Source organism: Bos mutus, chromosome 4 (assembly GCF_027580195.1).
Source record: "Bos mutus isolate GX-2022 chromosome 4, NWIPB_WYAK_1.1, whole genome shotgun sequence".
Classification (NCBI taxonomy): Eukaryota; Metazoa; Chordata; class Mammalia; order Artiodactyla; family Bovidae; genus Bos; species Bos mutus.
In genome coordinates this window covers 93,584,232-93,606,388 of record NC_091620.1, presented here as the reverse complement: position 1 = coordinate 93,606,388, position 22,157 = coordinate 93,584,232, and the positions used below count along the sequence as shown (strand labels likewise).

The following is a 22,157-nucleotide window of genomic DNA, read 5'->3' as shown; positions in this document are numbered from 1 at the left end:
TACTTGGCAACTAGGCAACAAAAAAAAGTCCCAGAATCTGAGAGAGCAAATGGACTGCCACCTGGCAAGTGAACAGACTGTACCTAAAAGACTCCAAAAAGAGCATAGCGCTGCTAATACCTTTATTTTAGCCTTATGAAACTGATTTTTTTACCTCTGACATCCAAAAGGTTAAGAATGTATTTAATATTACTTTAAGCCACTGAGTTCATGGAAATGTTTATAGGAGCAACTGCTACTGCTGCTGCTAAATCGCTTCAGTCGTGTCCGACTCTGTGCGACCCCAGAGATGGCAGCCCACCAGGCTCCCCCATCTCTGGGACTCTCCAGGCAAGAACACTAGAGTGGGTTGCCATTTCCTTCTCCAATGTATGAAAGGGAAAAGTGAAAGTGAAGTCACTCAGTCGTGTCCGACTCTTAGTGACCCCATGGACTGCAGCCTACTAGGCTCCTCCATCCATGGGATTTTCCAGGCAAGAGTACTAGAGTGGGGTGCCATTGCCTTCTCTAGCAGCTACTAATTTAACAGCATAAACTTTACTTTACCTGACTGCAAGATGGAGAATAGATTGGGTAGACAAAGGATGCAGATAGACTAGGTTGAAGTCTATCTGAATAGAGGCTCCTGCTGAAGTCTGGTGCAAGACAATAATGGTAGCCTGGCTATCAGATGGAGGTTGTGGATGAGAGATATTAATAGTAATCTTCCTGATTTAGTGGCAATAATCCTCCTGAGTCAGTAAGAAAGATGGGCAAAATAAATCATTTATCATGTAACATGAAATAGCTAACATCGATTAACTTACTAAGTCTTAAGCATTAGTCATCTTTTAACTCACATAATCCTCATGCTGTATACTGTCTCACATGGGACAGAAACATCAGAAGGAGCTGATACTCAAATATCTTTATTTTCCTATATTGCCATCTGATGCCAAAAACAACCTGAAAACAAAAAATTACCATTTTCCATCAAAATACAGCATTCTATCTTCTAGAATGTAGGCTCCATGACAGCAAGGACAACATGAGTTTTGCCCATTGCTTTGCACCTAGAAGGTACTTGATAATTATTTGGTACTCAATAAAAATTTTGGTCTGACACATCTACCAGGATCTTACAATAAAGCATAGTTCCAAGGATTATGAAAACACAGAAAGCTCTCCTCATCAACCTGAAGAGAGAATGAAAAGCAATGAAAATGCCTTCGTGGGCAATGTCACTTGTTGCTTGTTTTGATGAGTCTGACTCTTTATTCTGATTTCTAGATTCTAAGGGTTCCAAGGGGCTTCCCTGGTAGCTCAGATGGTAAAGAATCCACCTGCAATGCAAGAGACCTGGGTTCCATCCCTGGGTTGGGAAGATTCCCTGGAGGAGGGCATGGCAACCCACTCCAGTATTCTTGCCTGGGAAATCTTATGGACAGAGGAGCCTGGCAGGCTACAGTCCATGGGGTCACAGAGTCAGACACAACTGAGCAATTAACACTGTCACATACCATCACTGTCAAAGATCCAAGGATGGCTGGGACTACTAATGATTTGTCAGGCACCTTGGGGAAACTGTAATCACAAACAAAGCAAAGCAACAACCGTCACAGAATACAGACCAGAAAATATGCAGTTATCTGTGTAGGCAATAAGGAGGATTGTGGAAGATGACTAAGTATGAGTTGATCTGGGCTTCACCAGTGGCTCAGCAGTAAACAATCCACCGCAATGCAGGAGCTGCAGGAAACTAGGGTTCGATCCCTGGGTCAGAAAGATCCCCTGGAGGAGGGCATGGCAACCCACTCCAATACTCTTGTCTGGAGAACTCCATAGACAGAGGAGCCTGGCGGACTATGGTCCGTGAAGTCACAGAGAGTCAGACACGACTGAAGCAACTTAGCAAGCATGCAGGCATGGGTTGCTCTTTGTTTTGTAATCCATCTATCCCCAACCTATCGCTGCAAACTTGGCAACTGTCAGAACTTCCATCCTAAATCTTACACTGTTGACTTCCCTGGTGGTGCAGTGGATAAGAACCTGCCTTGCAATGCACAGGACACAGTTTCAATCCCTGGTCTGGCAAGATTCCATATGCCACAAGGAAACTAAGCCCAAGCACCACAGCTACTGCGCCTGTGTGCCCTAGAGCCTGTGCTCTGCAAGGAGAAGCACGGCAGTGAGAATCCAGCTCACTGCAACGAAGACTAGCCCTTCATCTCCTTCACTAAGCTGCCAACTCACAGAAAGCAAAGGCGATACCCCAGAGTGTGGCTCATACTAAGCTTTCAGTAATATTAATAGGAGCAAAAGCAGCTAAGATATATTCACTGTTTACTAAGTGCCATACACTATTTGGAGCCTGTGCCTCTAATAGTTCACTTAATATTCACATCGGCTCTGAATGAAGTCACTATTATCTTCATTTCACAGATGGGGCAATGACCTGCCCACAATGATACAGCTATAAAGTGACAGGACTTGGGTATACCCCTATCTGACTTGGGAGCTCACACTCTTAATGTCTATAAAAGCGCTAACACTGAGCAGTCATAAAATCCATCAGAGGAAAAAAAAGTCATGTCTGGATCACCATGTCCCCAGAAATTCATTTACTGTGAACATTACCGCTGCATTTGTAGTCAAAAATGGTCAAGTTTATTTCTTAAGATTTAAGCAAATCTCAGTATTTCTTCTTTCATTCATTTAGTCATTCATCAAACATCCAGTAAGCATCTGTCATTTGCCAGACATTAAACTAGACACTGGTGATCTGGTAACAAAGAATTCCTGACCTCACAAACTATATACCAAGAAATATCTGTTAAATGAACCAGTAGATAAGAGAAATCTTACACTATTAGGAATTAAAATATGCTCTTGAATTTTATTAGGGGGACATCACATTAAGTTTGCTTTTTTAAATAGAGAAGTTTTAAGTACAAGTTCAGCTGTATCAGTGAACAGGATTTTCTTCTACGACAAGCGCTTAACCTACTCACCTTTTACCTTCCATAGTCTACTCTACCAAAAAGTTTAAAGCAACTTTTAAAGAAATGTTGCTTTTTTGATCAAAAGTCACATGAGATTAAATGTTAAAACAGAATAATTAAGAGGGAGAAAGACAGGACATTACTTGACAATTGTCATTCAAATATATCTGTTGTGAGTTAATGAACTCCCACAGGTAAATCCCAATTTTAGTAGAATGCCTTAAAATAGCTATAAAATGATTACCTATGTTCTATCTATAGTATCAAATGGAAAGGAGTCCAATAAAGTAAAATGTAGATTATGCAGATATACTTGTGGCCTTAGATCATTCCAAACAATTTTTATGAGGTTCTGAACAGAAAAACGTCTTAAACGAATATTTCTCAAACTGCAGATTTCAAAACCCATTAGGAGCAGGAGTGCAAGCTCAGTCATGTCTGGCTCTTTGAGACTCCATGGACTGTAGCCAACCAGGTTCCTTTGTTAATGGAATTTTTCAGGCAAGGATACTGAGTGAGCTGCCATTTCATACTCCAGAGGATCTTCCCAACCCAGGGATCGAACTCAACATCTCTTGTATCTCCTGCAGTGACACGTGGATTCTTGAGCACTGGTGCTACCTGGAACCCGTTAAAGTATCATCAGATCAATTTCCTAAGTTTAGCCCAACAGTTTTGCATAAATAGTAATTAATAGAAAAGTGAAAACAGAATGTATAGCAAGTAATAAGGATAAATACTGTTCATGAAATTCTCTCAAATTTGTTGTATGCAGTCACGTATGTGTCATTAAATCATGAGCAAAATCTTGTAAGAATAGGTCACAATGAAAAAGTTCAGAAAAATGTTTTAGCCAGCTCTTAAGAGATAATGGGCTTGTTATGCTGTTTTGTTCAGCAACCAAGCATACACCCAGCACTTGCCAGCCCTTGTAAGTACTGTTTGTGTTTCAGAGGATTTATTCACATACTTTTCTAGTTATAGAATTAAAAGCCTTTTACAGTATTAAAATTTAATAATGTAGAATCAGGAGACTAAGAAAGGCCTTAAGTACCTCACACAGTGCACACTGAACAAATATTTGCTGAATAAATGGATCTGGCCGACCTCCTTAGCTGAAGGCAAGTCCACACCGAACCCCCTGGGTAGCTGGATTTTATCAAGTTCTGAATATTTCCTTCCCAGCACATTCCATAGGCAATTACAGACCTAACCTCAAGTTTCATTACACCTACAGACATTTTGAGGAAAAAACACAGTATGCCAGATATTATTTTCTCTCAGAACATTTTAAGAGTATATTGAAATATATTTCTATCAATATGTGTATTATATTTTTAAAAGAAGTATTACAGGTAGATTCTGCTCAGACAGTTCAGCAAGATCAGTTGAAAACAGATTTAAACAAATGCTTTTTAAAAACAGGTGGAAAAATCAGGCCCTGTTAATACCCCTTAAGTGCTCTCACCCAGGCTGCAGAAGTTTGGCCCCCAGGGAGAGGGGCAGCTGTGACTCATCGCCCGGACACTCACCATGGAAATCAGGCCTCGGGATCGTCCTGTGGCCATCATTCCTCCTCTTCCTAATCCATCCTGATATTTTATTATTTTTTTTAATTTAAACTTATTTATTTTAATTGGAGGCTAATTACTTTACAATGTTGTATTGGTTCTGCCATACATCAACATGAATCCACCACGGGCGTACACGTGTTCCCCATCCTGAACCCCCCTCCCATCTCCCTCCCCATACCATCCCTCCGGGTCATCCCAGTGCACCAGCCCCAACCCTGATATTTCACAAGTAAAATACTGAATTGGTGTGAAGGGGCTGGCTCCTCACTGCCTTGACACATCTCTTTAACGTGGCCCATGAAGGCTTCCAGTGGTCAAGCCCAAAATACCAGTCCTGGTCTTCTCTCTTGTCTCACAGGGGCCCCGGGGGAGCCGATGGGAATGTAAATCTCCAATCACCTGATCTCTTCAAAACTCAATCCCACTCCGTTTCTTCTAAGATATAGGCCTCTTCCTTCACCTGATTCAGACTTAACCTTTTCATTAATGAAGCACTCAGACAAAAATTTTAACTCAAATTTAGGTATCTGAGCAATCACTCAAAAGCACCCTTAATTCATCTCTTTTTCTGAATCCTTAATACAACTAATCACTAAAAACTGCCAATTCCCGTCTTCAAAATATTTCTCCTATGTTCCCTACTCCATTCCTACTTTCAGCTTAATGAAAGCTATCCATATTGCTCATTTGGATTAACAGTTATTGCTTTCTATTCTCTTACTCTAACAGTTTGTAGTGGTTTTCAGGAATTCAGTGGGACAGAACAATTTTTTTAAGTACACAAAAAATATTAAAGAAAATTTCAGAAGATCAAATAAGCCAGACGTTAACACATTGAAAAACACCATGGAGTCTTAAACTATTACTAAAAACGGACTTTCATCAATCTTTCAAGTAATAAAAAAGCAAGCTAGTCTCAATCACAAAATCCATGGTTGCCATAACATACAAATTGACAAAAGGAATTTTTCATCTGGAGTTATCAGACTCATGGAGACCAACTCATATTAACCAAATTAAAAGGCTCTGAAACATGAATCTGAATGCCAACATATTAATATACAATGATATACATTACTACCACAATGTCTGGAAAACTGTTTGATCAACGCAACAGCAAATTTTCTTCCTATAAAAGATTTCTATGGAAAGCCAATTTATAATAATGTTTTTTGATGAGCATGAAACCTTATCAAGGAACATCTTAAGCAGTGTCCTCAAGAACTCAGGAAGCCTCAGGAGCTATGGAGAGAGAGAAGTGTGCCTGAATTTGTTCAAATCTATGGTCACAGGAATTTCTACCCAGCCCACCATCAGCATGAGTCTGAATAAATATGGCCAAAGTTTGCTTCTCTTTTTTGCTTTCATTGTAGTTGTCATTTGACTCTATTTAACTATTCCAGGTTAACTTTCTTTAAGTATTTGAAGCCAGAAATTAGAGTGCTAGCCGGAATTTTTACTTTCTCTTTCAGACCTGGGAATATATATTTTTTAATCAGTAAAATGTAGATATCACTTGATCCATTGTGAGTAGATTCCACAACTTAATTGTCAGAGCTTTATGCCCCTGCCAATAATACCACTATCACATGATTTCTTACAGCAGTGATTCCTTTTACAAACTCAGGTTATAGTTATATAAAGGATAAATACCCTTGACCTCAGTATCTCATTAACAAAAAGGAAAAAAAATCAAAGTTCTCTTTAAGTTATAATCTGTGATTCAATTTATATTTTATTTCCCCCTAAAAAGCCAAAGAAGGCAATGGCACCCCACTCCAGTACTCTTGCCTGGAAAATCCCATAGATGGAGGAGCCTGGTAGGCTGCAGTCTATGGGGTCACTAAGAGTCCGATGCGACTGAGCGACTTCACTTTCACTTTTCACTTTCATGCATTGGAGAAGGAAATGGCAACCCACTCCAGTGTTCTTGCCTGGAGAATCCCAGAGACGGGGGAGCCTGGTGGGCTGCCATCTATGGGGTCACATAGAGTCGGACATGACTGAAGCAACTTAGCATTAGCATTAGCAAAAAGCCAGAATGAAACTTTAAAACTTCTAAAAATGTTTTTAATCAACTTCTGAAAGACCTTTGTTCTTAGTAGAACCTACAAATTATTTTACATTTGATCCTTTCAGTATAATGTCTATAATGCAGAGATCTGAACAAGCTGTATAATCTCGGTATACTAAACACATATATACTGCTACACATATAAAGGCTAATTGTAATATACAGCCACACTAAACTAGTTTGGATAGACGTGGAGCCTCCATCTCACCAGTTAAAGCCTTTCATCAATATGTCTGAGATCTGTGTGAGTTCAGGGATTCTTTTAAATCTCATTTAATCTGATCATTAAAGAAATTTCAATGGCACACAAGTAAAAGGTGGCTAGACTAGAAAAAAAAAAAAAAAAGTGTATTTTCCCAATTTCAACTGAAGCAGAAAAACAATATGAAGTCCCAGACGGTTCACAAGGCAAACCTCTCAATGTCTCCTCCAACGTCTCAATTTTGCAAAGATAGGTGCTTTAATGTGAAGCATGTTTGAAAAGTAAAGTACTTCCTTTAGTCCGCCCTTGGCGCTAAGGATCTCATTGGAAAATGAGACCCTTGCTCTTAATTTCTCTATGGCCATGGAGCACTTCACTTGGCCACTGGTGATGCCTCCAGTGTTCTGACAAGTATCTATCTGGCAGTCTAGTTGCTCTTTTGAAGGTTTCAACCAGCTGTCTCTACAACTGGACACAGTTGCTATCTCTCTGCCCTGTCTTAAACAGTACTTTTAATTCCTGGGCCTTTCCAGGGTTCTACGACTTCCATCAACTTGTTTCCTTCACAGCTCTTCTACCTGACAGCTGTGCCTCCACTTCCTTAGGCCCGCTGAAATGTATGGGTTCTAGACTGCCTTTCTTCCAGAGATTGTTGTTCTCTTCCCTGCTCCCTTTCGCTTTCATGTTTCCATTGTGGGGCCATACAGTTTCACTTCCTTTGGGTAGATAAGTCGACATGTAATCAATGTTTACATGGCATTGTTCCACTGAAAACTAAACTAGTCATGCTTCTTAACATTTCCCTATCCTATTTCAGGGCCAAACTTGAGGGGTGGGGCCTCCTTCTAAGTCCTCATCGGTTTGTCTTTAAGTTGGTCCTCAGGACCAAAAGACAAGAGCTTCCATAATTTACCCTTCGGGATGAAATGCCCTAGGTCTTTAGCACCATGCTCTAGGAAAACTATTATCAGTCTTGTGGAACCCCATTCTTTAACCAATACAATGGCTTTCATTTGGCAAACGGCTAGGAAGCACCCATATATACCCCCCTGTAACACAAGGTTTCCAAGGATCTCCTGAGACATACCCCAACATAATCATATTCCATCAATTCTTCTCGCACTGTAATAGGACCAAGAATGATCTCTGTTTCAAAATGGAGGTTTTGATTAGTTATTATTCCTATTAGGATTTTATTACTGCTGTGACCGAATTGGGCTTTCCTGATGGCTCAGTTGGCAAAGAATCCTACCTGCAATGCAGGAGCCCCAGATTCATTCCCTGGGTGGGAAGGTCCCCTGGAGAAGGATACTGCAACCCACTCCAGTAATTCTTGCCTGGAGAATCCCATGGACAGAGGAGCCTAGTGGGCTACAGTCCATTGGGTTGCAAAGAGTGATCGAATTAAGTAAAAATCGAAAAAAAGTCTTATTTTTAATTCAACAAGGCCGTCCCAGAATTCTTTTTCTTTAAAATTGATACTTTTAAAAATATACACCTAACTCATTTCACGTTGGCTTCTGGAAGTTTAACCACCACAGCAACACTTATGTGGACCTTTGTACTTCTCCCCCACTTCCAATCCCTCCAGCTGCACCCCAAAATCCACATCACGCACACAGGGCCCAGAGTTAGAACTAAACGTCCCCAGCCCTAACCCAAGCACTCCCGAGGGCGACTCCACAGGCCGGCGTCTGTGGGGCCTCTCCAGGCTCCCGTTCCGTGAAGGGCTAACAGGAATGGCCCCCGAGCTGGAGGGTCCGAGCCGGGGGAGTTCAGCCCTGCAGTCCGCCCAGGGCGGGCGCCAGCGCGAGCGCAGCCCCAGGGGTAGGTGCGGCGCGCGGGCCGCCCTAGGCGGGAGGGCGGGGAGCGGCGGGCCGGGGACCGCGAGGCGAGCCCGGCGCCGCCTTACCTCTCCAGGGCCTGCAGGGTGTAGCTGATGAGCGGCCTCTCCAGGATGGGGCAGAACTGCTTCGGGGTGGGGACGCCCATCCTCTCCCCGCTACCCCCCGCCGGCAACACGGCCGCCACAGCCGGCGCGCGACACCCGGCTTCGGCCCCGAAGCGGCTCAGCGAGGAGGCCGAGGCCGCCGCGTCCGCGCCGCGCAAGCCACGCAGGCGAGGCCCCGGCTCCGCGGGCCCGGAGCCGCCAGGCGGCCCTAACTCCATGGCGGCGGGCGGGCGGCGCGGCGCGCCCCGCTCGCCGGGTTCCGCTCGGGGCCTCGGCCGGGGTCGTGCGGGAGAGGCCGGGCGGGGGCAGAGCGGGCACACGGACAGCGCCCACCCGAGCCGCGCGGACCTGGCCGCCCCACGTCCCCAGGGGAGGATCTAGCTGCCAGTCTTCCCTCTCGGCGCGTCTTCGGCCTCAGTCCCGAGCCCAGCGCCCCCGGGAGGGCTGAGTTTCCCGGCTCTCGCCTTCTCCGGCAGGCCCAGCAGCCCCCGCAGGTGTCAGCTCTCCCTAAGTGCCTACGGGTCTCCTTAACCTAACAGCTGTGCTCAGGCCGTAGAGGTCAGGTCTCCCTCCCATTCCCTCTCTCCTCGGAGAGATTTAAAGAGATTTGGATGGGAGTCACGAGATGGGCCAGAGAGATGTAGATGTACATCTCGATTATCTTTCATTCCGCTCGTGAGGCTTCCTGGCTCCTCAAGTAAAGACAGGTGGACGGGCAAATATGAAATATCATTGAGTCAAACTGCCGCGGTTACCAAATTTGTCTGCAAATCGGAAACACCTGGGGAGCTCAAAAAACGCTGACTGGTATGTCCCACCCTCAGAGACTGGGTTTAATTGGCCTGAGCTTTGGAATGATTTTAAAGATCCCCAGGTGGTTCTAATGAGCAGGCACGATTTTTTTTGAAACCACGAAGCCAAAGCAGTAATACTAATAATTGCTGAGTAGTCGGCACACAGTATCTCATTTAATCTCCAGGAGAACCCATCTATTGCCATTCCACTTATACACAGGCGGAAACAAAGTTCACTGTTTAAATAACTTGTGTAAGATTGCACCCTTAATGGCCTTTGCCCAAAAGTACAGCCAGAGTTGAAGAATTCCAGGGCCAAAGCCTATCATGCCCTTATTTAGTTCTGTCTTTGATGGCAGTGTTTACCTTGAAAATGTACTGAAGTATTTGGAGTGTCGAAGCAGACTGTATTAGGTCTCTGGAATGTAAACTCCTTGAGGGCAGGGTCCTTACTTTTTTGGTTTGGGTACTGTCCTGGAATATAAGTGAAGCTTAATGAATACTTACTGAATAAGCTACAAATTCAATGAATGATAGTCGAAGTATATATAATTAAATATTTGCTAATTTATGTTTATAACTAATCTTATATTAGTTAATATAAGATTCATTAAAAAGGAATCTTTTATATATTATCAGGTTATAATATTCCAATTCAGTATTTTTAGCCATTTTCTCGGTTTAGAATAAAGCATACAAAATTAAGATTTACCTTTCTACTCTTATTGTCTTTTATTTGATCTTATTATTAAAAGCACTATCAGTTTCAGATCGGTTGCTTTTATTATAATTAATCTTTAGCTCTGTTCTACTTAAATTTTGTCAGGTCACTAACTCTTAGCCAAAAAGTAGGCTTCATAATACACTTGACTTTGTAGCACTACCACTCCTGTGTCTAGACTACAGTATGCATTCAATTAATATATGTTGACTAATTGGGTGGATAAATGAATAACTGAGTCTATCTACAGAGACAAAAAAGCAAATCAAATTATTGTTTCTATTAATATTGATCTTTAAACCTCACTTTTTTAATCTAATGGTGGAGCTAATGCTATTCTTCATTTTCTTAGTCTTAAGCAAAAATATCATAGTAATAAAATTCTTGTTATATTAATTTCTATATAATCATTAATATAATTAAACTTTGAAAATTTAACCAGAATATTATTTTATTGATTTAGTTCTCTTCTTCAAGTAACTTTGCTCTGATCACTGTGAACTCATAGATCTTACATACTATACCGTAATGATGTTTAATAGACAGACTTGTACTGAACGAAAAAGGACAGACTTTATTTGTATATAGCAATATGAGAAGCAAAGATGAGAAGCAAAGTTTTTGTTCTATGTCTTTCTATATAAATATAAATAATTAGTTCTTTATTTTATATTCTTTGCATAGGGGATGTAGTTTCCATGTTGCTTTATACTGAAGGGGAGCAAAATATGCCACTTCAGCATATTGACTACTTTAAAGTTACTTAAGAAATATCATGAGCAAGACGGACATTCTGACCCTCATTTGTCCTCCTGAAAGCAGGAAATAAATCCCTCATATGAAAATACCTTGTAGCAGCAGAGAGACATCCTTATCACTCTAGGTAGGGAATTCAGGGCAGAGAAGAGTATATAAACACACCTGGTTACTTCTTCATTAATTAACTTTTCCAAGCCCCTCTATTTTGTCAATTCCTCACAAATGTATTGCTCCTCAGTCTAAAAGGTATGGAAGCTGCTTTAGTTACTTCTTACTACTTTGGGGTTCCCATACATGCAAAATTAAACTTGGTTTTCTCCTGTTGATCCATCTTAGGTTAATTTAATTATTAGGCCAGCCAGACAACCTAGAATCGATGAAGGAAGAAGTTCCACTAAAAGTTATAGCAGCCACATTATAAGACTATTTTCCCTGTAGTAGATATTTAATAATGTCCCTCCTTCGTATCTGAAGGTTCTGCATCTGCAGAGTCAACCATTTCATCAAACTCCAAACCTGTGGATACAGAGAAGGGATTGTATCCATCATTTAATATAAGGAACTGGAGCAGCTGCAGATTTTGGTATTTGTGGGGTCTGGAACCAATGCCACGTGGATACTGATGGACAACTGTACATACCCTGGAAAGTAAGATCCTCTGTGATACATTGGTAATAAGTACTGTAAGAGTTTAGAAAAAATAAAACCCAAACTGTATAATAGGACTTCCCAGGTGGCGCTAGTGGTAAAGAACCCACTTGTCAATGCAGGAGACGTGAGAGACACAGGTTTGATCCCTAGGTGGGGAAGATCCCCTGGAGGAGGGCATGGCAACCCACTCCAGTATTCTTGTCTGCAGAATCCCATGGACAGAGTAACCTAGTGGGCTATAGTCCATGGGGTCACAAAGAGTCAGACACGACCAAGAACTTAGCAGGCACACAGGTATTATAATGTAGAGTAAGCAGAAGGGAGCAGTTCTTGGCATGGTTTTTTGATTTGGGCTTCTGTGATAATAGCGGCCTCCCAAAGATGTCCGTGTCCTAACCCCTGATACCTGTGCAGGACACCTAATAAAAGGGTCGTGCAGCCGAGCAAGAACTCAGCTCAAGTTCTTGCCATGGAAAGAATGTTCTGGATTATCCTTGTGGGCTCAATGTAAACCCAAGGGCCCTTATAAGTGGGAGGTCAGAACTAGAGAAGGAAGTGTGAAGATGAAAGAGAGTGTTGGAGTGATACAGGGCTAGGAGCCAAGGCATTTGGAAATCTTCTGGAAGCTGGGTTAAGTAAGGAACCAGATTTTCCTCCTAGAGATTCTGGAGGAACATGCATTCAGAACACTAAGGTGATAAATTTATTTTAAGTCACAAAATTTGTGGTAATCTCTTACAACAATTAGATACTAACATGACTTCATACTCGGGGAGCTTCACATATATACATTGACTATCATCTCCAAATGAAGTTATGCTGCTGCTGCTGCTGCTAAGTCGCTTCAGTCGTGTCCAACTCTGTGTGACCCCGTAGATGGCAGCACACTAGGCTCCCCCATCCCTGGGATTCTCCAGGCAAGAACACTGGAGTGGGTTGCCATTTCCTTCTCCAGTGCATGAAAGTGAAAAGTGAAAGTGAAGTCACTCAGTCATGTCCAACTCTTAGCGAGCCCATGGACTGCAGCCCACCAGGCTCCTCCATCCGTGGGATTTTACAGGCAAGGGTACTGGAGTGGGGTGCCATTGCCTTCTCCGAAATGAAGTTATACATAGTTTGAAATACATTGATGTGAAAAAGGAAAACTGTTTATTCTACTTTATGTCCCATACCTAGGCCCTAAATGCACTCTGCCTTTTAAAAATTATTTATTTATTCATTTTTGGCTGCAGTGAGTCCTCATTGCTGCATGGACCTTTCTGGAGTTGTGGTGAGCGAGGGCTACTCTCTAGTTGCAGTGCACAGGCTTCTCATTATGGTGGCTTCTCTTATTGTGACGCACAGGCTCCCTGCGCACAGACCTCAGTAGTTGTAGCACATGGGCTTCGATGCTCCACCACATGTGAAATCTTCCCAGACCAGGGATCAAACCATGTCGCCTGCATTGGTAGGCAGATTCTTTACCATTGAACCACCAGGGAAGTTCCTGACTTTTTAAATAAATCCTGTAATTATCTTTAATTATAAATCCTGAATAACACTTTGCAACCCCATGAACTGTATAGTTCGTCCAGGCCAGAATACTGGAGTGGGTAGCCTTTCCCTTCTCCAGGGGATCTTCCCAACCCAAGGTTCAAACCCAGGTCTCCCACACTGCAGGAGGATTCTTTACCAGCTGAACCAGAAAAGCTTTATGATAAATATATACCACAACTTCATGACCTCACTTTGACTTGTCTTTTTCTTTGAATGAATATAAAATTACCCATTAAGTGGAAGTGGCTCTCCTCTTTATATTTGAAAGGCCTAAAATTCTGTTTTCTGGGTTGTTTCTACTTGTCAGTATACCACAGAATATTTACCTAGGGGAATTTATTATTATTATTCTTGCAGAATTTTAGATCAAATTGGGTTAATTTGTCTAGTGTTAATTGAAGCACAATTAGCACTGCCAGTCACTCCCCACCTCCCCAACCACATTGTTTTAATAGCATTTCTAGAGGTTATTTGGGGTGTCGCTCATAAGTGCTAATGAACATGGCTTATGCTTTAACTGTGCTGAAATCAGAGCCAAACAAAATAAATAACAGGTCAGCCCCAGCATTTCTGTCAGCCCCATGAATTCCATTTCCTGTTTTTCTATTGTGTATCTTATGTAAATGAGACAGTCCATCAACCTCTGATCTTTAACTCATTTTTATACATAAGAAACATAATGCTCTGAACTGAGGTCCTTCTGTGGATAATTCAAAGTAAACACCACATGGCAAAAAATTATTTTCTTTGACTTTCTCAATATTTCTTACAAAGTTATTTATCAACTGTCTCAACTCTTTACTTTGTTTCCTGAATAGCTAAAAAGTAAAAGAGTGGTGAATATTTAGCCTTAGGACTGAATGATAAATTTGACATCATTAATGCTACTGAAGTTTAACTTTTTGTAAAAATAATTTGGGGACCATTGCTAATATATGTAGTATTTCTTGTATCGTTTATATAATATAATCATTTCAGTTCGGTTCAGTCGCTCAGTCGTGTTGACTCTTTGCGACCCCATGAATCGCAGCACACCAGGCCTCCCTGTCCATCACCAACTCCCATAGTGCATTCAGACTAACGTCCATCGAGTCAGTGATGCCATCCAGCCATCTCATCCTCTGTTGTCCCCTTCTCCTCCTGCCCACAATACCTCCCAGCATCAGAGTCTTTTCCAATGAGTCAACTATTTGCACGAGGTGGCCAGAGTACTGGAGTTTCAGCTTTAGCATCATTCCTTCCAAAGAAATCCCAGAGCTGATCTCCTTCAGAATGGACTGGTTGGATCTCCTGGCAGTCCAAGGGACTCTCAAGAGTCTTCTCCAACACCACAGTTCAAAAGCATCAATTTTTCAGCACTCAGCCTTCTTCACAGTCCAACTTTCACATCCATACATGACCACAGGAGAAACCATAGCCTTGACTAGATGGACCTTTGTTGGCAAAGTAATGTCTCTGCTTTTGAATATGCTATGTAGGTTGGTCATAAGTTTCCTTCCAAGGAGTAAGCGTCTTTTAATTTCATGGCTGCAGTCACCATCTGCAGTGATTTTGGAGCCCCCCAAAATAAAGTCTGACACTGTTTCCACTGTTTCCCCATCTATTTCCCATGAAGTGATGGGACCAGATGCCGTGATCTTCATTTTCTGAATGCTGAGCTTTAAGCCCACTTTTTCACTCTCCACTTTCACTCTCATCAAGAGGCTTTTTAATTCCTCTTCACTTTCTGCCATAAGGGTGGTGTCATCTGCATATCTGAGGTTATTCATATTTCTCCTGGCAATCTTGATTCCAGCTTGTGTTTCTTCCAGTCCAGCCTTTCTCATGATGTACTCTGCATATAAGTTAAATAAGCAGGGTGACAATATACAGCCTTGACGTACTCCTTTTCCTATTTGGAACCAGTCTGTTGTTCCATGTCCAGTTCTAACTGTTGCCTCTTGACCTGCATACAGATTTCTCAAGAGGTAGGTCCAGTGGTCTGGTATGCCCATCTCTTTCAGAATTTTCCACAGTTTATTGTGATCCACACAGTCAAAGGGTTTGGCATAGTCAATAAAGCAGAAATAGATGTTTTTCTGGAACTCTTTTGCTTTTTTGATGATCCAGCAGATGTTGGCAATTTGGTCTCTGGTTCCTCTGCTTTTTTTAAAATCAGCTTGGACATCAGGAAGTTCACGGTTCACGTACTGCTGAAGCCTGGCTTTGAGAATTTTGAACATTACTTTTCTAGCATGTGAGATGAGTGCAATTGTGCGGTAGTTTGAGCATTCTTTGGCATTGCCTTTCTTTGGGATTGGAATGAAAACTGACCTTTTCCAGTCCTGTGGCCACTGCTGAGTTTTCCAAATTTGCTGGCATATTGAGTGCAGCACTTTCACAGCATCATCTTTCAGGATTTGGAATAGCTCAACTGGAATTCCATCACCTCCACTAGCTTTGTTCGTACTGATGCTTTCTAAGGCCTACTTGACTTCACATTCCAGGATGTCTGGCTCTAGGTCAGTGATCACACCATCGTGATTAATCTTAGAAAATATATTACTGGCACATTTGTTGTAGGAAGGGGACCCCTTGAAGGACCCAAGAGTGAGCTCTTATCCAACACTCAGAAATGAATTATATGAGGAGATACACATGAAGACAAAGCAAGACTTTATTGTGAAGGGGTGTCCAGGCAGAGAGCAGCAGGGTAAGAAAAGCCAGGAGAGCTGCTCTGCCAAAATGGCTCACAGACTCAGGTCTTCTGGTAATGGGGTTAGTTTCCGGGTTGTCTCTGGCCAGTCATCTTACTTGACCCACAGTCTCACTCAGGGTTCTTCCTCTCAGCATCTCCCAAGATGGATTCCAGCACAAAGGATTCTGGGAAGTTGGTCATCTCCTTCCTCTTTTGTCCCCTCCCAAATTTTCCCGGTTAGTTTTTGGCAGCGGCACTATGTTCCTTATTGGTACCTCCTGTTGTAAGACAACTCAGACAAGTGGTTATCATCATGCCTGGCCAAGGCAGTTGGTTTTGATCAACAGTCCCCACCACAGCGGTCCCCTAATACCTTCTGACAGAACGTTTGCTTCAGTAGGTCTGGAGTAGACCCACAATGCTGCATTTTTAATAGGCTTCCTTAGGTCCTCCTAATGTAGGTTGGACCCGACTCATATAAACCCTGAATTAAAAAAGAATTACACCCCAATTCACTTTATATCCAGTGTATTTTAATTTCAAGACCTAAAGCAAAATGCACATGATATATTAAATGTGCCATATAAAAAGTGCATAAGAAATCCATTAAAATGTCTGTTTTATTTTCTCGTTAATTTATAAGAAGGGAAACATGAGGGGGAAATGTTTAAGTGCCAGGAATTTAAAAAAAAAGATGGTAGAGACCTGGAGAACCTGTGCTATTTCTACAGACATGTTGTTAAAAAACACATCACTCACCTCTGAGAGCCATCAAAGGCCATATCCTTGACCACCGCTTAAGCAAAATTGAAATCATTGCCTGGAACTCTGCCCTGAGCATAGAACTCAAGGGTGCGATTCAATTGAGGGATGACACATACCTGCAGAAACTAAAAGAGGGGAATGACCTCTATGCATAAGAAATGTGGGAGAGGTGATATCTTTGATGGGTTTATTTAGGAAACAAATGACTAGCCTAGAATTGGTGGTAGCCAATTTTCATAATCTGTGGAAAAGAAGAACATTCAGAATCATCAATGAAGAGCAACTGTTAGTCAAGGAAGATTTGTCAATTCCGCAGGGAAAGATCTTGGCAGCAGTTATTCCTATATATTAACTGCAACTCACTACTAAAACAAGATTTAAAGAAGGAAAAAACCCTAGTCTTTAAGAAGAAAATGCTCCCTGAAAATTCAAAGTCATATCTTTTTACTGAAGAATAAGAAAAGAAGAATGTGGATATTTGAATGTGCCATTATTACCACAATCATCACCACTCTCCCTGCTGAGCATAGAGTAAATATAAATTATGAGCTGTGCATTAGTCTGAATGTGGAACATCATTGCCTTATAATGCCTTACCAAGAGGGTACCAAGCCTGGATCTTAAGCAGATCAAAAGGGACTATGATGGAATAGCATACAGAGAGGCAAAAAGTCAAAATAAAGGGAGAGAGAAGACTGAGACATGAGGATACAGTCTCTTCAGTGATATCTAAAGAATATGAAGATACAAACTTTTAATTTTTGTTTAGGAAAAAAGAGTGCTTCACTGCTTTTTAGCATGGGGCATTTACTGGACTAGCCAAAAAGTTAAAAAAAAAAAAAAAAAAACAGTAGTTTGGGTAGATGCTGTAAGATGTAGTTAGGAGAACAATTAGCTAAGGTGGTTTGGACAGGAAGCACTTAGTGGTGATGGAAGGACCATAGAGAAATAAATTGTGGTATATTGCGAAAAAGAAGAAATGAGCTCACTGTGTTGTTTATGCTGTGTATGATTAGAAATGTTCAATAGAAATTAAATACTTCCACTCGTCACTATGGCTAATCACTAATGATGTAAGACATAAGTAAAGGAATGAATAAGTGAAATAATGTTCAATGTGCCAATGAATATAACTAAATGCGTGAAGACCAATTTACACTTAGTCTTCAGAAAAATCTGGATGCTTAAAACTCTTCCCAAAAGAAAAAGTTGCTTTGATTTAAAGTTGCATAATCCTCTTTCTTCTTCTCCTATTGTTATTCCTAAAGGACCTCAAGACTTTGACAAAAGATTAAAAAAAAAAAAAAACTTTCCCTTTTGTCAAATCTTTCCTTAGCAATTATTTTCTCTGAACTTCATAAAAAATCTTTGATTATTAGCTGCTATAGTACAATAACATATTATGCACAAAATTAACTAATACTGGTCCTGGGCAAAACTTCAAATTTCGTTGTTTCTCTTTGGCTCTCCTGGCCTCCTGTGTTCTGGTCCTTTTTCCTTTCTTCTTATCATCTCCTGAATTGGCCATCTCACTATCAGGTCTGCTGATCAGAAGTTCATCTGTGGCTTTTACCTGTGGATTTAACCCTTTCAGCCCTGACCAGAACAGGCAGCTCCAACCTGTCAGAGGGTTGCATCTGGAATTCGTCTTATTGCCTAGAGGAACTGCCCTACCATTCACAGGGTACACCCACCTCCTGGAAATCTTCCTCCTGACCTCTACTCCACTTGACCCAGGGCTTATGATTGACTCCTGCTTGGAATCCCACCTCTCTTTGGCATAAAGTAGGCAATGGCACCCCACTCCAGTACTCCTGCCTGGAAAATCCCATGGATGGAGGAGCCTGGTAGGCTGTAATCCATGGGGTCGCTGAGGGTCAGACACGACTGAGCGACTTCACTTTCACTTTTCACTTTCATGCATTGGAGAAGGAAATGGCAACCCACTCCAGTGTTCTTGCCTGGAGAATCCCAGGGACGGGGGAGCCTGGTGGGCTGCCGTCTATGGGGTCACACAGAGTCCGACACGACTGAAGTGACTTAGCAGCAGTTCTCAGCCAAGCTACACATTTGTGGATACAAACTGCATCAGATGCAAATGCTGTATCAGAATCAGATGAGAGCTTGGAAGTGTTTATTATCTTGAGCTTCTACATTGCTAGATCACACATGAAACCTGGCTGGGCGTGTGTGTGTGTGTGTGTGTTAGTTGCTCAGTCATGTCTGACTCTTTTCGATCCCTTGGACTGTAGCCCTCCAGGTTCCTCTGTCCATGGAATTCTCCAGGCAGGAATACTTGAATGAGTAGCCATTCCCTTTTCCAGGAGATCTTCCCAACCCAGGAATTGAACCCGAGTCTCCTGTATTGTAGGCAGATTCTTTACCATCTGAGACACCAGAGAAACCCCTGGCCTAGTTTAACAACTCGTAATTGACCAGGGTGAACAGAAGAGTTACTGCCTGATGGGACTGAATGTTAAATCAAGGAGTATGGCCGCTTTCACTCCATCGTGATATAGGTTTGTTGAAGAATTATTGCTAATTGTATGCATTGCATGTTAGGCACAGTATGGTATGCATATATCAATAAATCTTTTGGGTCTCACAGCTGCTTTTGTGAGACAAAGGTCATAATTCCTCCCATTTTACTGATGTGGACCATGAAATTTCTGACTTGCAAAAGGAAGCGATGGGCTGTTATGCCAGGTCTGTCTAAATACTGACCTCCGATGGAGAGGACAGTGTTTCCAATTTGTCATCAGTACTCTTCAGTGTGAGGTTTAGCTCTTTAATGCCTATCTTGACAAAATATAACAATAAACTACTTTTCAGTGAACAGTGAGCAACATTTCCTACAGCAAACTTTCCTGGATGAAACTGAGATGAACTAAGGGAAGAAGGTGCTGCCAATTATAACATGCCATTGAAATTAAAATTTCTTATCGTGAATGATGGCTCTTCTGTCACCATCCTACAATACAAATTAAATTTTTCCTAAATATTGTTACTTCCTCATTTTATTAACTGACTTCAAAATCTTCTATTATTTTGAACTTCTCATTTCAAAAATTTTCTGACCACAAATATTCCATTTCAAAACTGTTCTGACCACCACAATTCTTCTCGAATAGAAGGGTAATATAAATAAATAAATTGAAACTGAGCCCCCTATTGGTGATGAAATATTCCCCCCAAATGGCATAGTAACTTAATTTTTGATGGTCTTTGTTGTTAAACTTCAGAAAGTTTTTTTAAGCATCAAATATGTTCAATTGGTTTTTCAAAGATCCCTAGTATAACGCAGAGACATATTACCTCTTATAAAAACCATATTTTCGTTTCCCCAATAATCTGTCCTAGCTTAACACTCAAGGACCAAGGCCACAATCTTGCAAATTTTCAGGAGAAACCATGCCCAGAAAGTATATTGTAAACTTGCTTCCTGAAGTTCGGTAATGCAATAGTGGAGACAAAAACTTTTAATTATTATTCCATTGCTGGTTATTAACTAATTTTCAAAGAATGTGGGAGTTTTTGTGTGTGTTAGGTTTAGGAGTTTTTAAAACATGATGTTATGTGCCTAAATTACATGTTTTAGATCTTCGAAAGAAAGGATGAATTAATATTTGCTGATTATTTTTCCTGGTAAACACTATTCATTGAGTGAACATCTTAAAAAATTGAATAATTTCAATATTACCATAAATTTGAAGTGGAATTTTTTTTTGTAAAGGAGTTTATATAAATTATTTAAAAAGTAATTAAACTGGACCTCAACTAAGGAGTTTATTGTAGGAAGGAAAGTGATCTCTTCATGGATGGAAATTAAATGCTTTCATAAAGTGATGTGTTGTAGTTATTGTGACAGCACAAATTATATTAATAACTAGTTGGGAATTGAAATAAAATGTTACCAAGTTTCAGAGACTTGACTTTTAGTTGAGTTTTGTGTGATTGCTACATGAATGAAATGAAATCTAAGTATTTCTCCTAACACACACATATATGTTTAGAATTCATTGTCTACAATAACAGTAATCTAAAAAAAAAAAAAAAAGTACCCTCAAGAGCATGCAAGAAAGTAAATATTAAAGTTTCTATTTGTATTGTTTTATTTTTTATTCTCTTCTTCTTAAAATGTAATTTTTATGAATCATCTAATATATTGACATTGATAAATGTGTATAATATTTAAAATTTTTAAATATATATTGCTAGTGGATGCTCAGTTTATTTCAGTTCAGTCACTCATGTGTCGGGCTCTTTGCGATCCCATGGGCTGCAGTACACAAGGCTTCCGTGTCCATCACCAACTCCCAGAGCTTACTCAAACTCATGTCCATCGAGTCAGTGATGCCATCCAACCATCTCATCCTCTGTCATCCCCTTCTCTTCCTGCATTCAATCTTTCCCAGCATCAGGGTCTTTTCAAACAAGTCAGTTCTTTGCATCAGGTGGCCAAAGTATTAAAGTTTCAGCTTCAGCATCAGTCCTTCCAATAAATATTCAGAGTTGATTTCCTTTAGGATTGACTGAGTTGATCTTGCAGTCCAAGAGACTCTCGGGAGTCTTCTCCAACACCACAGTTCAAAAGCATCCATTCTTTAGCTCTCAGCTTTCCTTTTAGTTCAACTCTCACATCCATACATGACTACTGGAAAAACCATAGCTTCCACTAGATGGACTTTTGTTGGCAAAGTAACATCTCTGCTTTTTAATATGCTGTCTAGGTTGGTCATAGCTTTTCTTCCAAGGAGCAAGTATCTTTCAATTTCATGGCTACAGTCACCATCTGCAGGGATTTTGGACCCCAAGAAAGTAAAGTCTGTCACGTTTTCCATTGTTTCCCCATCTACTTACCATGAAGTGGTGGGACCAGACACCATGATCTTAGTTTTCCTGAATGTTGGGTTTTAAGCCAAGTTTTTCACTCTACTCTTTCATTTTCATCAAGAGGTTCTTCAGTTCTTCTTTGCTTTCTGCCATATAGGTGGTATCATCTGCATATCTGAAGTTATTGATACTTCTCCCAGCAATCTTGATTCTAGCTGGTGCTTCATCCAGCATGGCATTTTGCATGATGTACTCTGCACATAAGTTAAATAAGCAGGGTGACAATATATAGCTTTGACATACTCCTTTCCCGATTTGGAACCAGTCTGTTGTTTCATGTCCAGTTCTAACTGTTACTTCTTGACCTGCATACAGATTTCTCAGGAGGCAGGTCAGGTGGTCTGGTATTCCCATCTCTTTCAGAATTTTCTACAGCTTGTTGTGATCCACACAGTCAAAAGCTTTGGCATAGTCAATAAAGCAGAAATAGATGTTTTTCTGGAATTCTCTTGTTTTTTCAATGATCCAACAAATGTTGGCAATTTGATCTCTGGTTCCTCTGCCCTTTCTAAATCCAGCTTGACCATCTGGAAGTTCATGGTTCACATACTGTTGAAGCCTGGCTTGGAGAATTTTGAG

The 22,157-nt window shown here is 41.1% G+C and overlaps 1 protein-coding gene across 6 annotated transcripts in view; it reads right to left on the bottom strand.

Annotated features, from left to right (window-relative positions):
- Positions 1–9,399, bottom strand: part of CRPPA (CDP-L-ribitol pyrophosphorylase A) — a 468,932-nt gene extending 459,533 nt beyond the window's left edge. For 2 of the 6 annotated variants that reach the window (XM_070369770.1, XM_070369771.1), the window contains exon 1: positions 8,744–9,399. In XM_070369770.1, the coding sequence (XP_070225871.1) occupies positions 8,744–9,000 (257 nt within the window). In that variant the 5' untranslated portion in view covers positions 9,001–9,399. The remainder of the gene's footprint in view (positions 1–8,743) is intronic. The other 4 variants (XM_070369768.1, XM_070369767.1, XM_070369766.1 and 1 more) reach the window with 4 other exon arrangements.
- Positions 9,400–22,157: the final 12,758 nt, after the last annotated feature.